Raw genomic sequence first — 19,191 nt, 5'->3', positions numbered from 1 at the left:
TCCAGAGAAAGAAAGCCCTGACACTTGAGTTGATAGTTGGTTGGGAATGGAATTCTAGGTTCAAAATAATATTTCACAGAATGCTGTAACGACAGCTCCACCTGTCTTCTAAAACATATTTGAGAAGTCTGATGCCAGTCTCTCCTTTGTAGGTAACATGTTTCCCTGTGATACTGGGAGCTTATAGAATTAAAAAGAATTTTATCCTTGAAGTTATTTTCTTCTCAACATTTGCTCTTTTTTGTAAGATGACTACTGTATTATCCTGGGTATGTTTTTTGTTTGTCTGTTTTTGCCATTTTTCGCGTATTTCCAATGTCTTTTGTTTAATGTTTTATATGTTGCTCTTCTCTTTGATCTCAAGATCTTCAGCAAGGTCCAGTCTGTTTTTTAGAGTGTATAGAATATTTACTTTCAGTTATGATAAATATTTTGAATTCCGAGGACTTTCCAGGTCTACTTTTTCACAGCAGTCTTTTAGTAGACTGCCTTCCAAGGATCTCCAAGAATACTGAGAACAACTTATCCTTCTGTTTTCTATATTATTTATATTCTCCAAGGTCAATAGTCCTGCTTGTTCATCTTGGCCCTTCTTGTCTTTCATTCACTTGATTTTCCTTTTCCTTAAATCTCTGAATTTCTTTTTGTACTGATAAAAGGAAAAACTCATTTCTTCAGCAGTTTTGTGGTAAATCACTACAACAGGCCTCTCCTCTGAGAGGCCTTTGCATTGATCTGTGGCTCTCTCTAATCTCAGTCTTCCGCTGAGACTGTTTCCTGAATAAACTAATTGTAGTTTCAGAGACTCTCTGGGGCTTGAGAGGAGGAGTACTTCACAAATGCTGCAGGCCTCTCTTATGTATATTCTGAGTTGTTCCTTTGCTCTGTAATAGTTCACTACTCACAACTAATATATTTAAGGACTAATTATAGAACTTACTTATATTACCTAGCCAAAGAAGTAACACTAAAAAAATTTACTTGCATTTTAGGAAACAAATCATTACAGCTTTCATATCCTTAAACTGACTGAGAAATGTAGTTCAGAGACAGGGGGGAAAAAAACCCATCAGGTAATTTTATATAGACTCTTCTAAATCTCCACTTCTAAGCCACAGTTCTCCTAAGTTTAGGTATTTAAATTCTGCTTTCTGGAAGAAAAGCAGTCATACATCTATTTGGAAGTAAGTATGCCATACGAGGACATATTTTCACTGTATTTCTATAATATTAGATGTAGGTAAGAGAACTATAGTCAAGAGTTTAGGGGTGAGCTGGGGAAGGAAGAGAATATAATCAACAGTTGAAAATACTAAGTCTAAAAGCAAAATCTACATAGGAAGTAAAATCAAGTACCACAATATTCTGTATACTCCCTCAATTAGTCATAGTTACACATTGTCTTTCTACTAAAATGTCAGTAAAACAGATAAACTAATTCTATAAAGTATAAATAAATAAAAAAATTTCCCCTCTGAAAATAGGACTAGTATCACTACAAAAATTTTGATGTCACTAAAGGAAACTGACAAAATCACCCAGTCTCCACTAATTCCATAACAAATATATATATATACATATATATATATATTACATGGAGGTCCTTTTAATCATGACTAGATAAAACATTTTTCTGCAGACAGAATGATATAGCTAAGGCTGAACTCATTCAATGTATGCATATATAATAATTTTTTATATATAATAATTTTTAAAAGTCAAAGGTCTTTAAGGGTTCTGCCCAAATGTACCCTTCAGAGAGTTTTAGTCTTGCATATTCAGCAATATCTCAACTATTATAGTTATGTGACAGACTCACTTTAAGTTGCTAGGTACTGGTAGAAATTCAGTTTGTGATAAAAACCATTAAACTAACATTATTAACAAAGAAACCTACTATTTTGGTATTTATAAAAAATAATCTTACATATTTTGGGCATATACAATTAAAATTTCTTGGTTATATAAACTTCAAAGAGAGATATTTAATAGGCTATTTTATGTAACATAAAATTTAAAGACTTATAATGTATTCATTTGCAGACATCCAAAGAACATCTCAACTGCAACCACAATTTTCCATTTATTTTTCTGATATATGAACAAGCAAAAAATATAGAAGTGTGTAATTTGTATAAACACTGCTAAAAATGAACACCTATAGTAAATGGTAATTTAGTAATTTTGTTTCCTTTTTCTCCACTTAACAAACTTTAACATACATATTTTTCTTTAAAAAACACTCCATGTAGAATTAAATATTCTTAAGCTTTGGTATTAGGTTGATATAATTAATCCATAAAAAAACACATGGTAAAATCTGTATTGATTTTCAACTAAGAGAACTGTAGTGGTTTTGTTTGAGATTCAGATAGAAGCAGCTGGTGATATTTAGAAGAAGGTCTGAAAAATTACAATTCAGAATTCTGTGTGTCAAGTGTACCATATATGTCACAAAGCAGAGGAGAAAAAGCAGAGCATGCAAAAACACTATGCAAAACACTATGGAATTTCGTCTGGTTGGTCATGAAATCAAAGAATATCTCACTGCCTATCATGCTGTATTCTCAATCCTCTGTACATAACGGTTACCTAACTGGACTTTTCATTTCTGCCCAGCACTGGTACTACAGGGATAGGTGAGACAGAAAGGGTGCTTAACACCCACCGCTGAACACCCACCACTGTGCTTGCTGCCACTCCACCAGTTCAGAAGTGGATTTAATGTGAGAGTTTGCTAACAGTCCTAATTAAACGAAATAAGGTTCTTGGGTTATAAATGGATTATAATTTTCCACACCTGGCCTAACTCACTTCCTAACATATATTCTGGAAGTGATTTAAAAATGCCATTTGGAAAGCAAGAAGATAAAATATTCTTTACATCTTAAACGGGAGAATCTTTAATTTTAGGTATATAACATGCAAATTCCTTTATCCTACAAAATGCTTGATCAAGTCTAAACTCCTATAATGATCAAGTATGCTGATAATATATTTTAACACTCTAAAAACATCTTATGTAATTTCTTCCTATAGATATCTTCATACTTCTAAGGTTAAAAGGTTTGCTTTAAAACTTCCTAAGGTGATGCTTCTTCCTACTTATGGTTAAACTGTTAACATCACATGATCCATTTAATAAAAATTTCTGGTATATCTGGACTTAGATAATTGTTTTTTTGATCTATTGATTTATTAACTGTTATAATTCTGTATGTGCATGTATCAACCAGTCATATTTTCATAGCTCCTGAAATATAAAACTGAGGAAATGAGTTTCACAAATTATGACAATATATTTAGAATAGTTACAATTTAATATTTTAACATTAAGAAAATAAGGCTCTTTAAAAATACTGGTCATTTTGTGTATTTTATGACACAGAAATGTACTCAGTAAACACCAGTGGGTAACAATATATCACTGTCTTTTTAAAAGTTTCCTGATCTGTTTTTACAGCAGATGCTAAAAGTAGCTCATCTATTTATTATGATGGAGTATCTCCTTGCTTAAGGTGAAGTACGCAAGTGAGGAAAGTTTATAGCAGCTGCTCGATAAACAAGGCCAGATTTCTGGTGGTTGAAGTAACATAAGAAAAAGGTGAATGCCTTTTTTGACAATGACTGGCATTTGCAACTTTGTTCACTGGTCACTCTGTTTAAGTAATAAAATTAGTATCTGTAAATCTGTAACAGAATTTCTACTTTGGCAATTAATGAATGCCAGAAAGTATGGGGGGGGGGCACTGTGTGACACAGAGTTACCCACTTCTCCATTACCATAATTATGTTTCATGAGTGTGACATGACTCTGAATAATATGACTGAGTCCTCAGCAGAGCAGCAAGAAGCAATTACTTGTAGCAAACACCATTATTAGATAGAATTTCTGTGCAGGAAGGTAATGTGGAATAAGACTGTGGGGAAAGGGCAGAAATTAGGGGGGAAAAAGACTAAAGAATTATGCAAATTTAAAAGTGCCACACATTTGTATACAAATAAGCTATACTAACCAAGACATGTATTCCTGCAATATTATAAATGTCTGATATGCATGACTTAGGAGAGCTACTCAGTGTAGTCTCTGGACTGAAGCTAGTCTGCAAATTATTACTAATCTGTGGAGAAATAAGGAGCCTGCACCAAAACTGGAAATCAATTTTATGTCACTAGCACACTGTTTAGTTCAGCTGATATTTACTCACAGCCTTTCATCCTTCCTGATAACGGGAAGCAATGTGTTGATTTACATTCTGGCACAAGCTCCTTATCTTGAGGGCCAGTAACAGTTTGTGGAACAGCAACCTTGACTTGAGTAGCACTGGCATAAAGCACAATGCCTAATGGAATAAGCCATATTTTAAATGTTACATATTTAACACTATTTCCTCCAAATTTATTAAGTTCTAAAATTCAGCGTCTTGGTTATATTATCTAACTTTGCAACTCTTAAAGTGTATCTGTCACATGGATGATGTGATATACCAGATGGGTAATGATGCTATCAGGCTATATACATACAAACATCTATGGGCAGTTATTCTTGATTAGATAGTAATACATTCTAAATTTAGATTGGATGAAGTTTGATAAAGTTAAGTCTAACAAGGACCTCATGTAAAATAAACAAAGTGGGTATTTTCATCAGTCTTTTTCAGCAACTCCAAAATTTTTGTATGATACTTACTGACGATTTTTGCATCATTCCTTGAGGGACTTTGATCAAGCAATAATTCAGGCACATTCACCATGTGGAAAATAAATATTCTGAAAAATCAATACATAGTTGATGAACACATGAAACAATCAATATCAGTGAAAATCAAAAAAGGCTCTTGAAGATGTGTTTCACTCTAATTAAACATTTAAGTTCAGATATGATCCCTCCCCTCTTCCACAGGCAATCTGTTTTCTAATGGCAAGTTTTATAATAAAAGCTGCTCTTCACAGCCACTGTTTTCTGAAGAGACCAGAGTTACAGAGTTCATAGCCATAATAAATAGGAAAATTAACATACCATATACAAATTTTCTCTTTTTCAAATCTTATTTTCTTACTTTCTTATGAAAGTCAATGTAATTTTAACTGTTATAGCCCTGGTCTCACACAGCACAAATGACTTGCAGCTTATAACTGGTAGATGGATTTACAAATATTTTAGAAGTAGAAACTGACAGAGGTTAGTGGATGATTACGTTAGCGTCTTCATTTTCTTAATCAGCTGTACCCCTAGTACTTAAATAATACCTGACACATAATCAATGTTCAAGAACAGGTGCTGAAAAACTGAAGGAAAAGGAGACAGAGGAGTTTATTAGGATGACCACCAAGTGACATATATACAGATAAATGATGCTATCATCAATCGAGACAGGAAAAACAGAAAAGGAGTCTAAATGGAAGAGAAAGAACTTCTATTCAGGTCTACTGATTTCTGTGGGAATTTTAAGTGGTAATATCCAGAGAGCAATTAAATATACAGGTTTGAGGTTTAAGAGAAAAGTATGGAATACATATCTGGAAGACCTCACCATATTGATGGTAGTTAAAACTGAGTGTGGGTGAAATTTATCTATGAGAATATGTGTCATGAGAAGACAGTCCAAAAAGTAAAATCTTTGGAAAAACCAACACAGGAATGTATGGGAAGGGAATGAGGAAGAAATGAAGATGAGATTCTAGAAGGAAACGGAGTAGAAACAGTCCAGGAAGCTAGATGAAAGCTGGGAGAGAATCACATTCCAACAACCAACACAGGAAAATTTTAGAAAGAACGTCAACATTGTCAAATTCTGCCAGAAGAGTAAAAAGATAGCTAAGGGCAGTTAGAGTAAAAAGATAGCTAAGGGATCTGGCAGTGAGATCATGTGTGATGTTAGTAAACAGATTCAACAAAGTACATTTCGCTAGGTATATGTCCTTTCAAATTCTGTTCCATACTTGTAAGATTTTACACAAATGTATGTACATTTACAAACTTAGAGGTTTAACAAATATTATTCATTTTAAAACTGAGATATTATGATTATCTTGATTTTTCGAACTCAAAAATATCTTAATGAAAATCTCTCCAAGTAATAGCATTAGGACCTACTTTCTCACGGCTGTACAATAAATAGTTCATTGTGTGACTATCTACCACGATTTATGCAACCAATCCCTTGTATCACCATACAGTTTTTCTTTTGCCACTAAAAACAGCGCTATAAAAAACATGAGATATTATCAGAAGTTTAATTGCTAGATCAAGGAGCATACCTATTTAAAAAAAATGTTTACAATGATAAATTTTGAACTTACACAAAAGTAGGCAATGTTATACTATACCACCAGGAAACCACTAGCCCATCATGTACTCATCACTCAGCTCCAATAGCCATCAATCCTTGGCCAATTCATACCTCCATTTATCCTATCCCTATATCACTTTGAGGCACATCCTGTTCATATCATTTCATCTAGAAATATTTTAGTATATATCTCTACAAGATAAGAGCTCTTGTACTGTTAGCTGTTGCCAGACTGTTTTTCAAAGACTGTTGTAACAATTCATGTACTTCCTTTTATATCCCTTCCTCTACTAAATAACCACTTTTGTAAGTTGTTGGTTTATTTTTCCAAAATTTCTTTTTTTTAAATATAAGAAAATATACTTATTAGTACATCTTTTAAATGTTTAAATGTCTGCTATTATCTTTCTTTTACCCTGACATATGAATAATACCTTGGTCAGGTACAGAATTTTTATAGTGCAGTTTTCTCTCAACAGTTTATCTTCCACTGTTAGAAGTTCTATATCCAGGAGAGCCTGGGTGGCTCAGTCAGTTAAGCATCCGACTTCTGCTCAGGTCATCATCTCACTGTTCATGAGTTTGAGCCCTGCATGGGGCTTTCTGCTGCCACGGTTAGCACAGAGCCTGCTCCAGATCCTCTGTCTCCCTTGCTCTCTGCCCCTCCTCCACATATAACATGCTCTCTCACTCTCAAAAATAAACATTAAAAAAAAAGTTGTAAGTCCAATGCCAATGTGACAGTATTTCCTGGTAGATAACTTGTTACATTCAGAACTAAGGAAACTGACAAATACATGTCTGGTGGATGTGGGGGGATATGTGTGTGTGTGTGAGCACACATGTTTTCATTAAACCATCTGGGGGCGCCTGGGTGGCTCAGTTGGTTGAGCGTCTGACTTCGGTTCAGGTCATGATCTCATGGCTTGTGAGTTCAAGCCCCGCTCCGTGTTGACAGCTGAGAGCCTGGAGCCTGCTTCGGATTCTGTGTCTCCCTCTCTCTCTACCCCTCGCCACTCACACTCTCTCTCTCCTTCAAAAACAAATAAACGTTAAAAAAAAATCTTAAACCATCTGGAACTCACTCACCTTTATAACTGATAGACTCAGGCTATCAGAAAATTTTTCAGCTCAGGACAATTTTTTTCTATTTGTTTAATTATGGACTATCTTTCACCTGCTTCTTTTTTTCCCTTTCAAATTCCTGTAGATATTACTCACATGTTTGAGCTTTTACATATCCTAGATCTATTCTCTAAGTCTTTTTTCTTTTACGATTCTTTCTCTTTGTATTTTTGCTGTGTTGTAAGGATTTATTTTACATGATTTTCCAGTCTGACAACTTAAAGCCCTAACAATGATCATTCCTCAGTGGAGTTCTGCTTGTATAATCATGTTTTTTATTAGTTCCAAAAAGTCATTTTGTGCTGTACTTGAATTTTCTTCAGTGCTCATTTTTGTTGTCCAAGTTAATCTGCTTCCTCTAGTAGTTTTATTTAGCTGGGTTAACATTTTGTTTGTTTAAAATGATCATTCTCTCAGATTTCTAGACAACCTTGAAGGGTTGCCTTTCTTTGTTAGCACACTGTAACCCAATGGTGGGAGTAGACCGAGGTAGTGGTGGAAGGTAAAGTGGCCTTCACCCCTGTGCCTGCCAGTTAGCAGCTAAAGTACCAGGAGAAGGCTCTCTGTTGTTTGATTCTAGATCTCCTCAAACTTTTCTAGTCTCTGTAATGGACGAACTCAGCCTACAGATTTAGCTATTCTTGGGATTTGTGGAGGCTGAAAAGTCCTGAATAATCCCTCAGGGCCAGTAAACCCTCCCCAGCAATTCAACAAATATTTACCAAGCAGTGTCTATGTACCACTTAAGGAACTGAGATCTACTGGATGGTTAAGAGGTGAAAACAGATGCTGGAAAGAATGTTGCCCCCTTTACAATTGTGCCTATAGTTTTAGTTTCATTCATTAACATTACCACTACTACACCAAATACTGCTATCAACACTTTACCCAATATTGTATTTTTCTTTCCTTCTTTACAGCCCCCACCCTCGGTCTCCTCTTCTTATAATTAATCCTACTTTTGGATAGGTGATAGTGCTGATCACTTCCTAAGTGAAGTAAAAATGCCGATCATTTCCTTAGTGAAATAAAGGAACTATTACTATTGCTGGTCCCCCTCAAAACTACTGAAAGCTTATCAGGCTTTCCCCAACATATCATCTTAATAATTTTTTAGTATCTTTTAAATGGAGAGAGAGAGAGAGAGAGAGAGAGAGGTAAGAATTTCTTAGCATCTTTAAATGTAGACAGAGAGAGAGGGAGGGAGGATAAGGGAGAGTAAGGGAGGGAGAGGGGGAGGGAGAGGCAGACAGAGAATCCCCAGCAGGCTCCATGCTCTCAGCACAGAGCCCGATGTGGAGCTCATTCCCACAAACCATGAGATCATGACCTGAGCTGAAATCAAGAGTCAGATGCTCAACCAACTGAGCCACCCAGGCACCCCAAGAATTTCTTAGTATTAAAAAAAAATCTAATATCCCAGGGATTCCTGGGTGGCTCAGTCGGTTAAACGTCCAACTCTTGGTTTTGGCTCACGTCACGTTCTTGAGGTTTTGTGAGTTCAAGCCCTGCATTAGGTTCTGTGCTGAAAGCATGGAGCCTGTTTGGGATTCTCTCTCTCTCCCCGTCCCTCCCCAACTTGTGCTTGCTCTCTCAAAATAAATAAACAAACAAACCCTAATATCCTGGAACTTACAAGTGTCATCTATCTCGACTGAGTTTTATGCAAAAATACCCCAGAAAAGTATAACTCACCTATTAAACACATGCTTTGTTTTTTTAGTCTTTCTCCTTTTTAAACATTTTAACTTTTTCCTACAGGTTATCCTTTCTCATTTTCATGCAATCTATGTTGAAGAACCAAAGCTGTCTGGGTCTCCCACAGTCTAGATTTTGGTTAATGAAGTTCAGCATATCCCTCAAACCCTGATATTTCCTCCAAGTTGCAGCTGGAACCTGAGGACTGAGAATTGTATTCTTTCATTGGGGGCATTGCAGTTTTTTTTTTTTTTTTTAATTTAATGTTAGCAATGCTTAGATATATTAACTGGGAGTTGCAAAACAGTTAATCCTTTCCCCCATTCTTTTGGCTGAATTAATCTTAAAAGTAAATACTTCTCACCTATAAAGTTACCCAGTGATAAAGTTCATATAGGAAAGGCAAAATAAATGATTACTTTCCATTTTTGCCTAATTTTTAAGATAACAAATTAGTTCTCTGATGATGAATTAATTTAAAAATTTATCACTATGGAATCATGGATTTAAACATAGATGCAACTAATACTGTTACTGAAGCACAAACTATCCCATCTTTGGCCAGTGGGTATTCCTCCAACTTGTTTCCTAAGGCTTTTTGACAAGGCTTTGATAGTTTCCTTAGAATCTGTAATGACAAAATGTCCCAAGTTTACCGTCTAGATTTCCTCAAAGAATCACCTATTTTTTCCCAGTTTTCTTTTCATTTTTTTTTTCTTTTTTAATTTGAGAGAGTGTGAGTGGGGGAGGAGCCAAGAGAGAAGGGGTCAGAAGATCTGAAGTGGGATCCATGCTAACATCAGTGAACCCAATACAGAGCTTGAATTCACGAACCATGAGATCATGACCGGAGCTGAAGTTGGATGCTCAACTGACTAAGCCACCCAGGTGGCCCATCCTGCTTTTCTTTTACTTTTAGTAGAATATATTTCAAGATTATAATCTGGGCACTAGGAATGACTGATTATTGCATACTGTCTTAATGTCACTGCTTTTACATCTTTTCAACACATAAAGCAAGGAAAGCTTATATACTGATATGTTTGCACATATATATATATATATATATATACTTTTTTTTTTTTAAGTTTATTTATTTTGAGAGAGACAGCAAATAAGGGAAGGGTAGAAAGAGAGAAGGAGAAAGACAGAATCCTAAGCAGGCTCCGCACTGGCAGCATGGAGCCCAATGCAGGGCTCGAACTCATGAACTGCAAGATATGACCTGACCCGAAGTCAGATGCTTAACCAACTGAGCCACGCGGTACCCCAGTATTTATTTCAAATTTCATTTGGAAATAATTTCAGACTCACAAAAATCTAGAAAAAAATACTAAATACTATATATCCTTTATCCAGATATGCCTGTTATTGTTATACTCTCTTGCTTTATAACTTGTATTCTCTCTATATATACATGTGTGTATATATACATTTTTTCCTTTGAACTGCATGAAGGTAAATTATATACATCATGGCTCTTTACCTCTACATACTTCAGTGAATATTTCCTAAAACATAAGGATATTATCTATCACCACAGTATAGTTATCAACTTCATAAATTTACACTGATAAAACGCTAATCTTCTGTCCATATTCCTTGTATGGTATAATGTTCTTTATATAGTCATTCTCCCCCTCCAGGATAGGATCCAGACAAGGAACAGGTATAGCCCTTAACTGTTATCTCTTTACATAATATGGAACATTTCTATCACTTTATGACATTGACATTTCTTAATCTTTCATGGTGCTGGCTCTTAAAAAGAAAAAAAACAGAACATTCCTCATGATTATGCATTCACAGCCAGAATGCTAGAAAAGTAACATTATATCCTTCTCACGGTATCACATCTGAAGGCACATGATGTGCATCCATCCCTCCCTTGATGATGTTAATTTTGACCACAAAGTTCAGTGCTGCTAAATTTCTCTTCTCTATCATTACTGTTTTCCTTCTCCTCTGTTGTGGTATTGGTGAAAAGGCCATGTAAATGTTCTGCTCATCATCAAAAAGTCCCCTGTAGATTATCAGCCATTAGTGATTCTTGCCTAATCATTTTTACCATAAAAGATATAAATGATCAGGTAGGGGTGGGAACTGACTAGGAAAGGGTGTAAAGAACTTTCTGGAATGACAGAGACAGTCTGTATCTTGAGAAGATTAGATTATACAGGTCTATGCAGTTCTCAAAATTCAGACTGCTTCAATGAAGATTAATTTCACAAATGTAAATATTATCTTAAATAATCATACGTGAAAACAGAACTCTAGTTAATGAAACGCCTGCTAAAGGATTTAGAAATGTCTGCAATTTATTTTGAAAGGCATCAAAAAAATGAGAAGATTGGATATGTGATAATGTAATAAAAAAAATCTAGTAAAAAGTTAATAGCTAAGAAATTGTACTTGGTGGGTACAGAGTGTACACTACATAATTCTTTGAGCTTTGCTGTATGTTTGAATATTTTTTTTTAACTTTTTAAAACCTTTATGTTCGAGAGAGAAAGTGTGCAATGCAGACGAGGAAGAGAGAAAGAGAGAGAGGGAAAGAATGAATGAATATGAATCCAAAGCAGGCTCCAGGCTCTGAGCTGTCAACACAGAGCCCTGCATGGGGCTCGAACTCATGAACCATGAGTTCATGACCTGAGCTGAGTCGGACACTTAAGCAACTGAGCCACTCAGGCACCGCTGAACATGTTCATAATAAAACACTGGGATTCTAACTTCTGCACAGCAAAGGAAATCATCAACAACATGAAAAGGCAACCTAGTGAATGGGAGAAAATATCTGAAAATATCTGAAAATATCTAAAATATATAGAGAACGCATACATCTCAAAAGCAAACAATCCAATTTAAAAATGGGGACAGGATCTGAATAGACATTTTTCCAAAGAAGATGTAAAGATGGCCAACAATATATGAAAAGATGCTCAACATCACTAATTATCAGGGAATTGCAAACCGCAGTGAGATATCTCCTCACACTTGTGAGAATGGCTAGTTCCAAAAAGACAAGAAATAAAAAGTGTTAGCAAAGACGTGGAGAAAACAGACTTTTGCACTGCTGGTGGGAATGTAAATTAGTGCAGCCACTATGGAAAATAGTATGGAAGCTCTCCTCAAAAAATTAAAGATGGAATTACAATTCCCAGCAATTCCACTTCTGGGTATTTATCTGAAGAAACAAAAATACTAACTCAAAAAGATATATGCACCCCATGTTCACTGCAGCATTATTTACAATAGCCAAGATATGGAGGCAACCCAAGTGTCCATCTATGGATGAATAGTTAAAAAAGATGTGGCATATGCATTAATAAATTACCCAACCATAAGAAAGAATGAAATCTTGCCAGCTACAAAGGACCCTGAGGTCATCATGCCAAGTGAAGTAAGTCAGAGAAAGACAAATACTGTATGATCTCACTTATATGTGTAATCTAAAAACAAAACAAAAAAACCCCAAGCTCACTGATACAGAGAATAGATTATAGGCTGCCAGAGGTGGGCACTAGATGAAATGGATGAAAGGGGTCAAAATGTACAAACTTTTAGTATAAAATAAGTAAGTCGTGGGGACGGAAGGTACAGCATGGTGATAATACTGTACTATGTATTTGAAAGTTGCTAAGACAGATCTTAAAATTCCTTATCACGAGAAAAAAAAAAAATATTTTAACTATGTAGGATGATGGATGTTAACTAGCCTTACTGTAGTGATCATTTTGCAATATATACAAACACCAAATCATTACGTTGAACACTTGGAACATAACGTTATAGGTCACTTCTACCTCAAAAAAAAAAAAAAAAAAAAGTACAGGGTAGACCTTTCTGCTTCAAAAGTATAAATGTTGCTTTATTGCTTTCTGGAAATGGCTGAGATTAAATGAGTATGGTTTGATTTTTATTCCCTTATTTATAAGAAGCAGCATTACCTAATTTCTTGTAGAAATTCTTTAAAATTTTGTGAGGAAATGGCCATTATGATTCTTAATAAATTCTTGAAGAATAAATTCAATGAGGATTTTTGCCTGAAACATGAATCCTTTCAAACTATAGGTAAAAGACTTTCTTTAATGCAGGAAAGTTTTCTTCTGTTACATCTTTAATTGTTTATGTTTAAAAGGAAACCAAGTACATCAAAAATTTTCTGAAATATTCTTTTAGATCTTTCCTTTTTAATACGATGTTTATAAACTGTGCCCCTACCTTACAACAATGAGCAGAGTTCAACCACCTAAATCACAGAAGTCAAAATGCAAAGATGACTCACTAATGCCAGGAAAAACAGGAAGGGTTTGGTTAGTAGCTCTCTAATTTATAACAGAATGAAAGAAGTCAGAGTAGCGTGCTAACAGCTGTTAATGGGGAAAGGTTCTGCAGTAGACTTGAATGTGATAGCAGTTTGTGGGGGGGGGGGTGGGTGGGGAGGGAATCATGAAAATAGGGCAATGCCATTATGTCTCCACTTACACAGAAGACATGTAGTAAATACCTAAATACCTAGGTTACTAAATTCATCATTCTTTTTTTTTTTTTTTTTTCAACGTTTTTTATTTATTTTTGGGACAGAGAGAGACAGAGCATGAACGGGGGAGGGGCAGAGAGAGAGGGAGACACAGTAAATTCATCATTCTTAATAGCTGGCTAACATTATTCTAAGGAACTCAAACATTTTCTGTATTGTAAAGCAGAATCAGAATGTTTTACTAAACACCACGTCAAACAAACAGTTGAATGTAGATTATCTGAAACGAACCTGTATAACTTTCATCATCATCAGACAAAGGCACCTCTCTTTTTAGCAGCAATTCCAACTCCTCTGTCTCTGCTACATCCACTGGGCGCTCCCCGTGCTTATTAGCTTGAAATGGATTTCCACCATGACGAAGTAACAGTTTGACTATCTGCAATATTAAACAGTACGAAGATTTAGTCTCTTCAGTGTCCGTGTCATTTCAACCATTCTCTTGAAAACACATATCCTTCTGCCTCATCTACTCTGCCTCTGTTCCTCAGTGTCTGTCTATTCTAAATCATGATTACTTTCTTCAAGTTCCATTTTCATTGCCATCTACCCTCAATCTGATCTTATCTACTACAAAGATGTTTCCTCCTCAAAATTTAAGCTGGGTTATTTGAGCACTAAATCAGATCATTTTTCTTCCTGTTCCATCATCTATTCAACAAATATTTACTGAGTATCTATTAATGAGCACTGCTCCAACTTTTGTAGATAAATCCACGAAGAAGAATAACAAGCTTCTTGGCCTCTTAGAATGTATATTCAAAAGGGAGTCTCAAAAGAAGTATTATCCTTTTGCTTAAGGCTAATATCACTACTAATGCTCTTAATCATCTTTTTTCCCAACTTCTAGGAATTTAAACTGTTAGGAACAGACATGGATTTATTTTTTTTTTTAAAGTAGGCTTCAGGGTGCCTGGGTGGCTCACTCGGTTATTTGTCTGACTCTTGGTTTCAGCTCAGGTCACGATCTTAAGGTTTTGTGAGTTCAAGCCCCATGTTGGGCTCTGCACTGGCAGGGCGGAGCCTGCTTGGGATCCTCTCTCCTTCTCTCTGCCCCTGCCCCACTCACATGGTCTTGGTCTTTCTCAAAATAAATAAACTTAATTTAAAAAAATAATAAAATAGGCTTCATGCCTAAACGCAGAGCCTAATATGGGGCTTGTAACTCACGACCATGAGATGAAGACCTGAGCTAAGATGCTTAACCAACTGAGCCACCCAGGTGCCCTAGTTCTAATGAATCTTAGACTTTAAGGCCCTCACTTTCATGGTCCCATTACAGTGCCCTGTATCTAATTTTGTATTCATTACTTTGACACAGTTCTTAAGCTCTCTTGTCTCCTACCACATACAGTAAACTTTGGGCTCCACAAAACCAGGATGTGCCTGGCTAGTTATTTCATTTCTTTTGTTTGTTGCTTATCTTCTTCCATGTTTTTAAACCGCTTTTTGATTGGCTTTCTTAGAAGTCAGTCTCTTTCATCTTAAAAAAAAAAAATGGCAATAAAGACATGAAACACGGATGAAACAAGAAATTGTTTAAACCTATATTCCCCTCCTCTGGTCAAATCTTTTTTCCTTCATAGTCAAGCTTCTGAAAAGATGTTCACCCTTACGACCTTGAATTTTATGGCTCTTCATTCTTCTACCTGCAATGTCCCATCATTCCCATGTTCATCAGTCCCATGAAATGGGATCTGTAAAGATCTAAGCCAATGATTGTTTCCCTAGGGCTCTGTCCTTGATTCACAGTCCCATGCTCTGGTCTACACCATCTATTTGGAGATCTCACCCACTCTGTTCGAATGTGATTGACAATTTGTAATCCATTCATTTATTTTCATTCTCTTGTTTGCTCTTTCTTAGCCCTCTCTCTTGAGCTCCAAACACAAATATCCTGGATATATCGATGAATATATTTGTATTTCAATGCAAATACAATAACTATGTATTGTATGTAATAAATATAATGCAACTACAATGCAATAGTTGAAACCAACAGATCCCAAATAAAGCTCATTAAAACATCTACTTTATCTTTTATCTATTTCTATTCTTAGTGACTAGCACCTATATATATACCCAGTCACTGCAGCCAGAAAGCTGGGAGTCAGCACTGACCCTTGTTTTTCACTGTAGTCTACATCAAATATTATTAATCCTGCTTGCTTACAGTCTCTTCTTGTTTTCACCTTCTATTTCCATTGTGTGTTCTATATATACAAATCTATACTATAATTAATTTACACATTTCTCTACCCTTATTCTAGACCACAAACTTCATGTGAGATCAAGTATTTATTCCCAACACACAACAATGGTATTTTCTTGTATTTAGGAAATAAATGCCTTTTTAAAGAAACCTTATGAAACAAGATGTTGTAAATTAGGAATTCCTAACAAATGAAAAATAGGTAAGAAAAATGAAGACTCATAGTGAATAATGGAAAATTTTTTTCTGGACTATGAAAGAATAAACTATCAAGTTAGAAAATGTGAAAGATAAGAATGTATCAAAAAAACAACTCATGATTCCAACTGTTAATATTTTATCCCTTTTGTTTGCTAATTTTTATCAAATTACACATGCTTACGATTTTAAAAGATCAACTAGCTTTTCAAGGCCACTGGTGAAGAACGACTGTCTCCAAAACGTATCTCCACATAGTTAAGTAACACACTTAAGTTTGCTTCTTCCATATTTTTCAGTTTTAGGCACTGCTTATTGTCTTACAATGTAAGATGTGGATTCAGCTGTCTGTCACCAACTCTCATCCTCTCCCCTGCCATACACATACATTTCCCTTCTTCCTAGCATTCTAACATAATTACATATGTATTTCTTGTGCATCATTAGGCCTAATAAAAATGTTGAGCCAAGTAGTGCTCTATGACTAAATTTCTGTTCTTAAACAACTTTATTTTTCCCCTGTGGAGTTAACTGCCTTGATTTTTCATTTGCTTAGTTTTCTACATAACCATCTTTAATTCATCCCCCATTCTGCTACAAATACAGTCCTCTTCGATTCAGTATATTGTCATTTTTTGTTACAGACTCCTTTCTCCAAGCCTTCTAATGTGCTCTAAAATGGACTGGTTGCTAAGATTTGCTTCCCAGCTGTCAGCTCCCTTCATCCTATAACCCCAGAAATACCCTTTCCTCAATTTTGTGTTGCGTTCTTTACAGACTCTTTTTTTTAATGTTTATTTTTAGAGAGAGAGAGAGAGAGAGAGAGAGAGAGAGCGCGCGCGCATGCACACACAAGCATGAGTGGGGGAGGGGCAGAGAGAGGGAGAGAATCTCAAGCAGGCTCCATGCTCATCGAGAAGCCTGACTCTGGGCTCAATCTCATGACCATGAGATCATGACCCAAACTGAAATCAAGTCGGACACCTGACTAACTGAGCCACCCAGGTGCCCCAATCCTATCTTCTTTTTTGATTTACTCCCTTTATTTTGTTGAATCACCAACTCCAGAAAATTCCTGAAGAAGTAAATATTTTGAGATTTTTTTACATGTCAGAAAATACCTTTATCTGCATTAAAAAACAATTTTCCCTCCAATTCTGAAGGTATCACTCCATTATCTTCTAGCTTCTAGGGTTGTTAATGAAAAGTCTGATGCCATTCTGATTTTTTTTTTTTTACCTTATATAATGATTTGTTTCTTCTCTCTGTAAATTTCAGGACATTCTTTGCCCCTGTTGTTCCAAAATTCCAGGATAATGTATCTTTTTTTTTTTTAAGTTTATTTATTTTGAGAGAGCGAGCACACAAGGGGGTAGGAACAGAGAGAGAGAGGGAGAGAGAATCTGAAGCAGGCTTCGCACTGTCAGAGGACCCGATATGGGACCTGAACTCATGAACCGCAAGATCACGACCCAAGCTGAAACCAAGAATTGGATGCGAAACCAACGGAGTCACCCGGCGTCCGAAGGATAATACATCTTGATCTTGGTCTTTTTACATCCATTGTGCTGAGCATTCAACTGAATGCTTATAATTTGAAGACCCATGTTCTTTCAGTTCTAGGAAAATTTCTGGTTTTAATACCCTTTCTGTTTTCAATGTTCTGCCTTCGAAGAACTCTTGTTAAGATACTAGGTTTCTTAAAGTAATCTTTTTTCTCACTTCTGTGTCTTCACTTTTGTTTTTTTGCTTCCTAGTTTCTGGGAGATTTCTTCAACTTTATCTTTAATCCTCAAACAACTGACCCTTGAGCAACATGGGGGTTAGGGGTGCAGATTCCTGTGTAGTTGAGAATCCACATATTAATTTTTGACTCCCAAGAGCTTAATTAATAATAGCCTACTACTGACTGGAAGCCTTAGCAATTACATAGACTGTCAATTAACACATATTTTGTGGGTTTTTATGTATCATATGCTTTATTCTTACAATAAAGTAAGCTAGAGAAAAGTCAATGTCATTAAGAAACATTGCCTGGGTGGCTCAGTTGGTTGAGCATCTGACTCTTGATTTTGGCTCACAGTTAGTGAGATCAAGCCCCGTGTCAAGGCTCTGTGCTGATGGTGTGGAGCCTGTTTGGGATTCTCTCTCTCTGTGCCCTCCCTCCCCGTCAAAATACATAAGTAAACATTAAAAAAAAAAAAACCCACAAGGAAAAGAAAATACATGTATAATACTATACCATATTTATCGAAAAAAATCTGCAAGGGGACCCATGCAGTTGAAACCTGTATTGGTCAAGGGGCAACTGTGCCCCATTTTTCATTTTTTACCATATTATTAATTTCTAGGAGGTTTTTTCCTTCACTCAATGTTCCTTGTTTAATGCATTCAGCTCTTACCTCATAGCTACAATAAATTCTTAACTCTTTGGGGAAGTTGATGGCTTTGGGGGAACTTCCTCATGGCATTATTTCCTCCTCCAAGTTCCTACATTTTTGTTTGCTTGTTTTGATCTTTATCATCTATATTAGAGACTTTTCTCAAATGCAGGTGGATCACTGGCTGTCCACACTTAAGAGTAAGCCACTAAAAAGACTTACTGAAAGTTTTGTTGGCATGGTTAGGACTTGTTGACAGATGGACTTCATGTTAGTGTGATGTAACAGGACCATTTCATCAGACTCCTCTCTCAGCTAGTTCAATTTCCTGTGGAGAAATCTTTCAACTCATGCCTAAAACTCTAAGCCTTACTGTCAACATTTTGGTTGTTGAAAGGAGGCTGGGTTCTTAACACTCGGTATGTTTCACTTAGTTAACTTACACTTAATCCTTACTCTCAACTATTCTTGTGGTATGTCAGTCCAGAATATATGGTTTATACTTGCCAGGAAATCAACCTCCCATCATCTGCTGGGGTGGGAGAGGTGTAATCATATGGCCATGTAGGGTTAGGAAGGGGATAGAAGGGTCAAAAAGACTGATACAATTATCTTGTTTTCAGTCCTATCTTAATAGGCACTTCCAGAAGTACCAAGTGCCACCAATTCCTGAGGTCTAGTCTTTCTGGGATTCTGCATTTGAATGACTTTGGTTTCAATTTTCTTTGATTTCTATAAATC

General features: G+C 35.9%; 1 protein-coding gene across 4 annotated transcripts in view; it reads right to left on the bottom strand.

Moving 5' to 3' along the window:
• ANKRD12 (ankyrin repeat domain 12) overlaps positions 1–19,191 on the bottom strand; it is a 128,860-nt gene that overhangs the window by 37,740 nt on the left and 71,929 nt on the right. For 3 of the 4 annotated variants that reach the window (XM_049620416.1, XM_049620418.1, XM_049620417.1), the window contains one exon: positions 13,891–14,038. In XM_049620416.1, coding sequence (XP_049476373.1) covers positions 13,891–14,038 — 148 coding nt within the window. Of the gene's footprint in view, positions 1–4,690; positions 4,771–13,890; positions 14,039–15,011; positions 18,257–19,191 lie in introns of those variants that run through there. The other variant, XM_049620419.1, reaches the window with a different exon arrangement.

This window comes from Panthera uncia (genome assembly GCF_023721935.1).
Source record: "Panthera uncia isolate 11264 chromosome D3 unlocalized genomic scaffold, Puncia_PCG_1.0 HiC_scaffold_8, whole genome shotgun sequence".
Taxonomy (NCBI): domain Eukaryota; kingdom Metazoa; phylum Chordata; class Mammalia; order Carnivora; family Felidae; genus Panthera; species Panthera uncia.
Note: the sequence above shows the minus strand (reverse complement) of the source record. Positions and strands in the feature narration are given on the sequence as shown.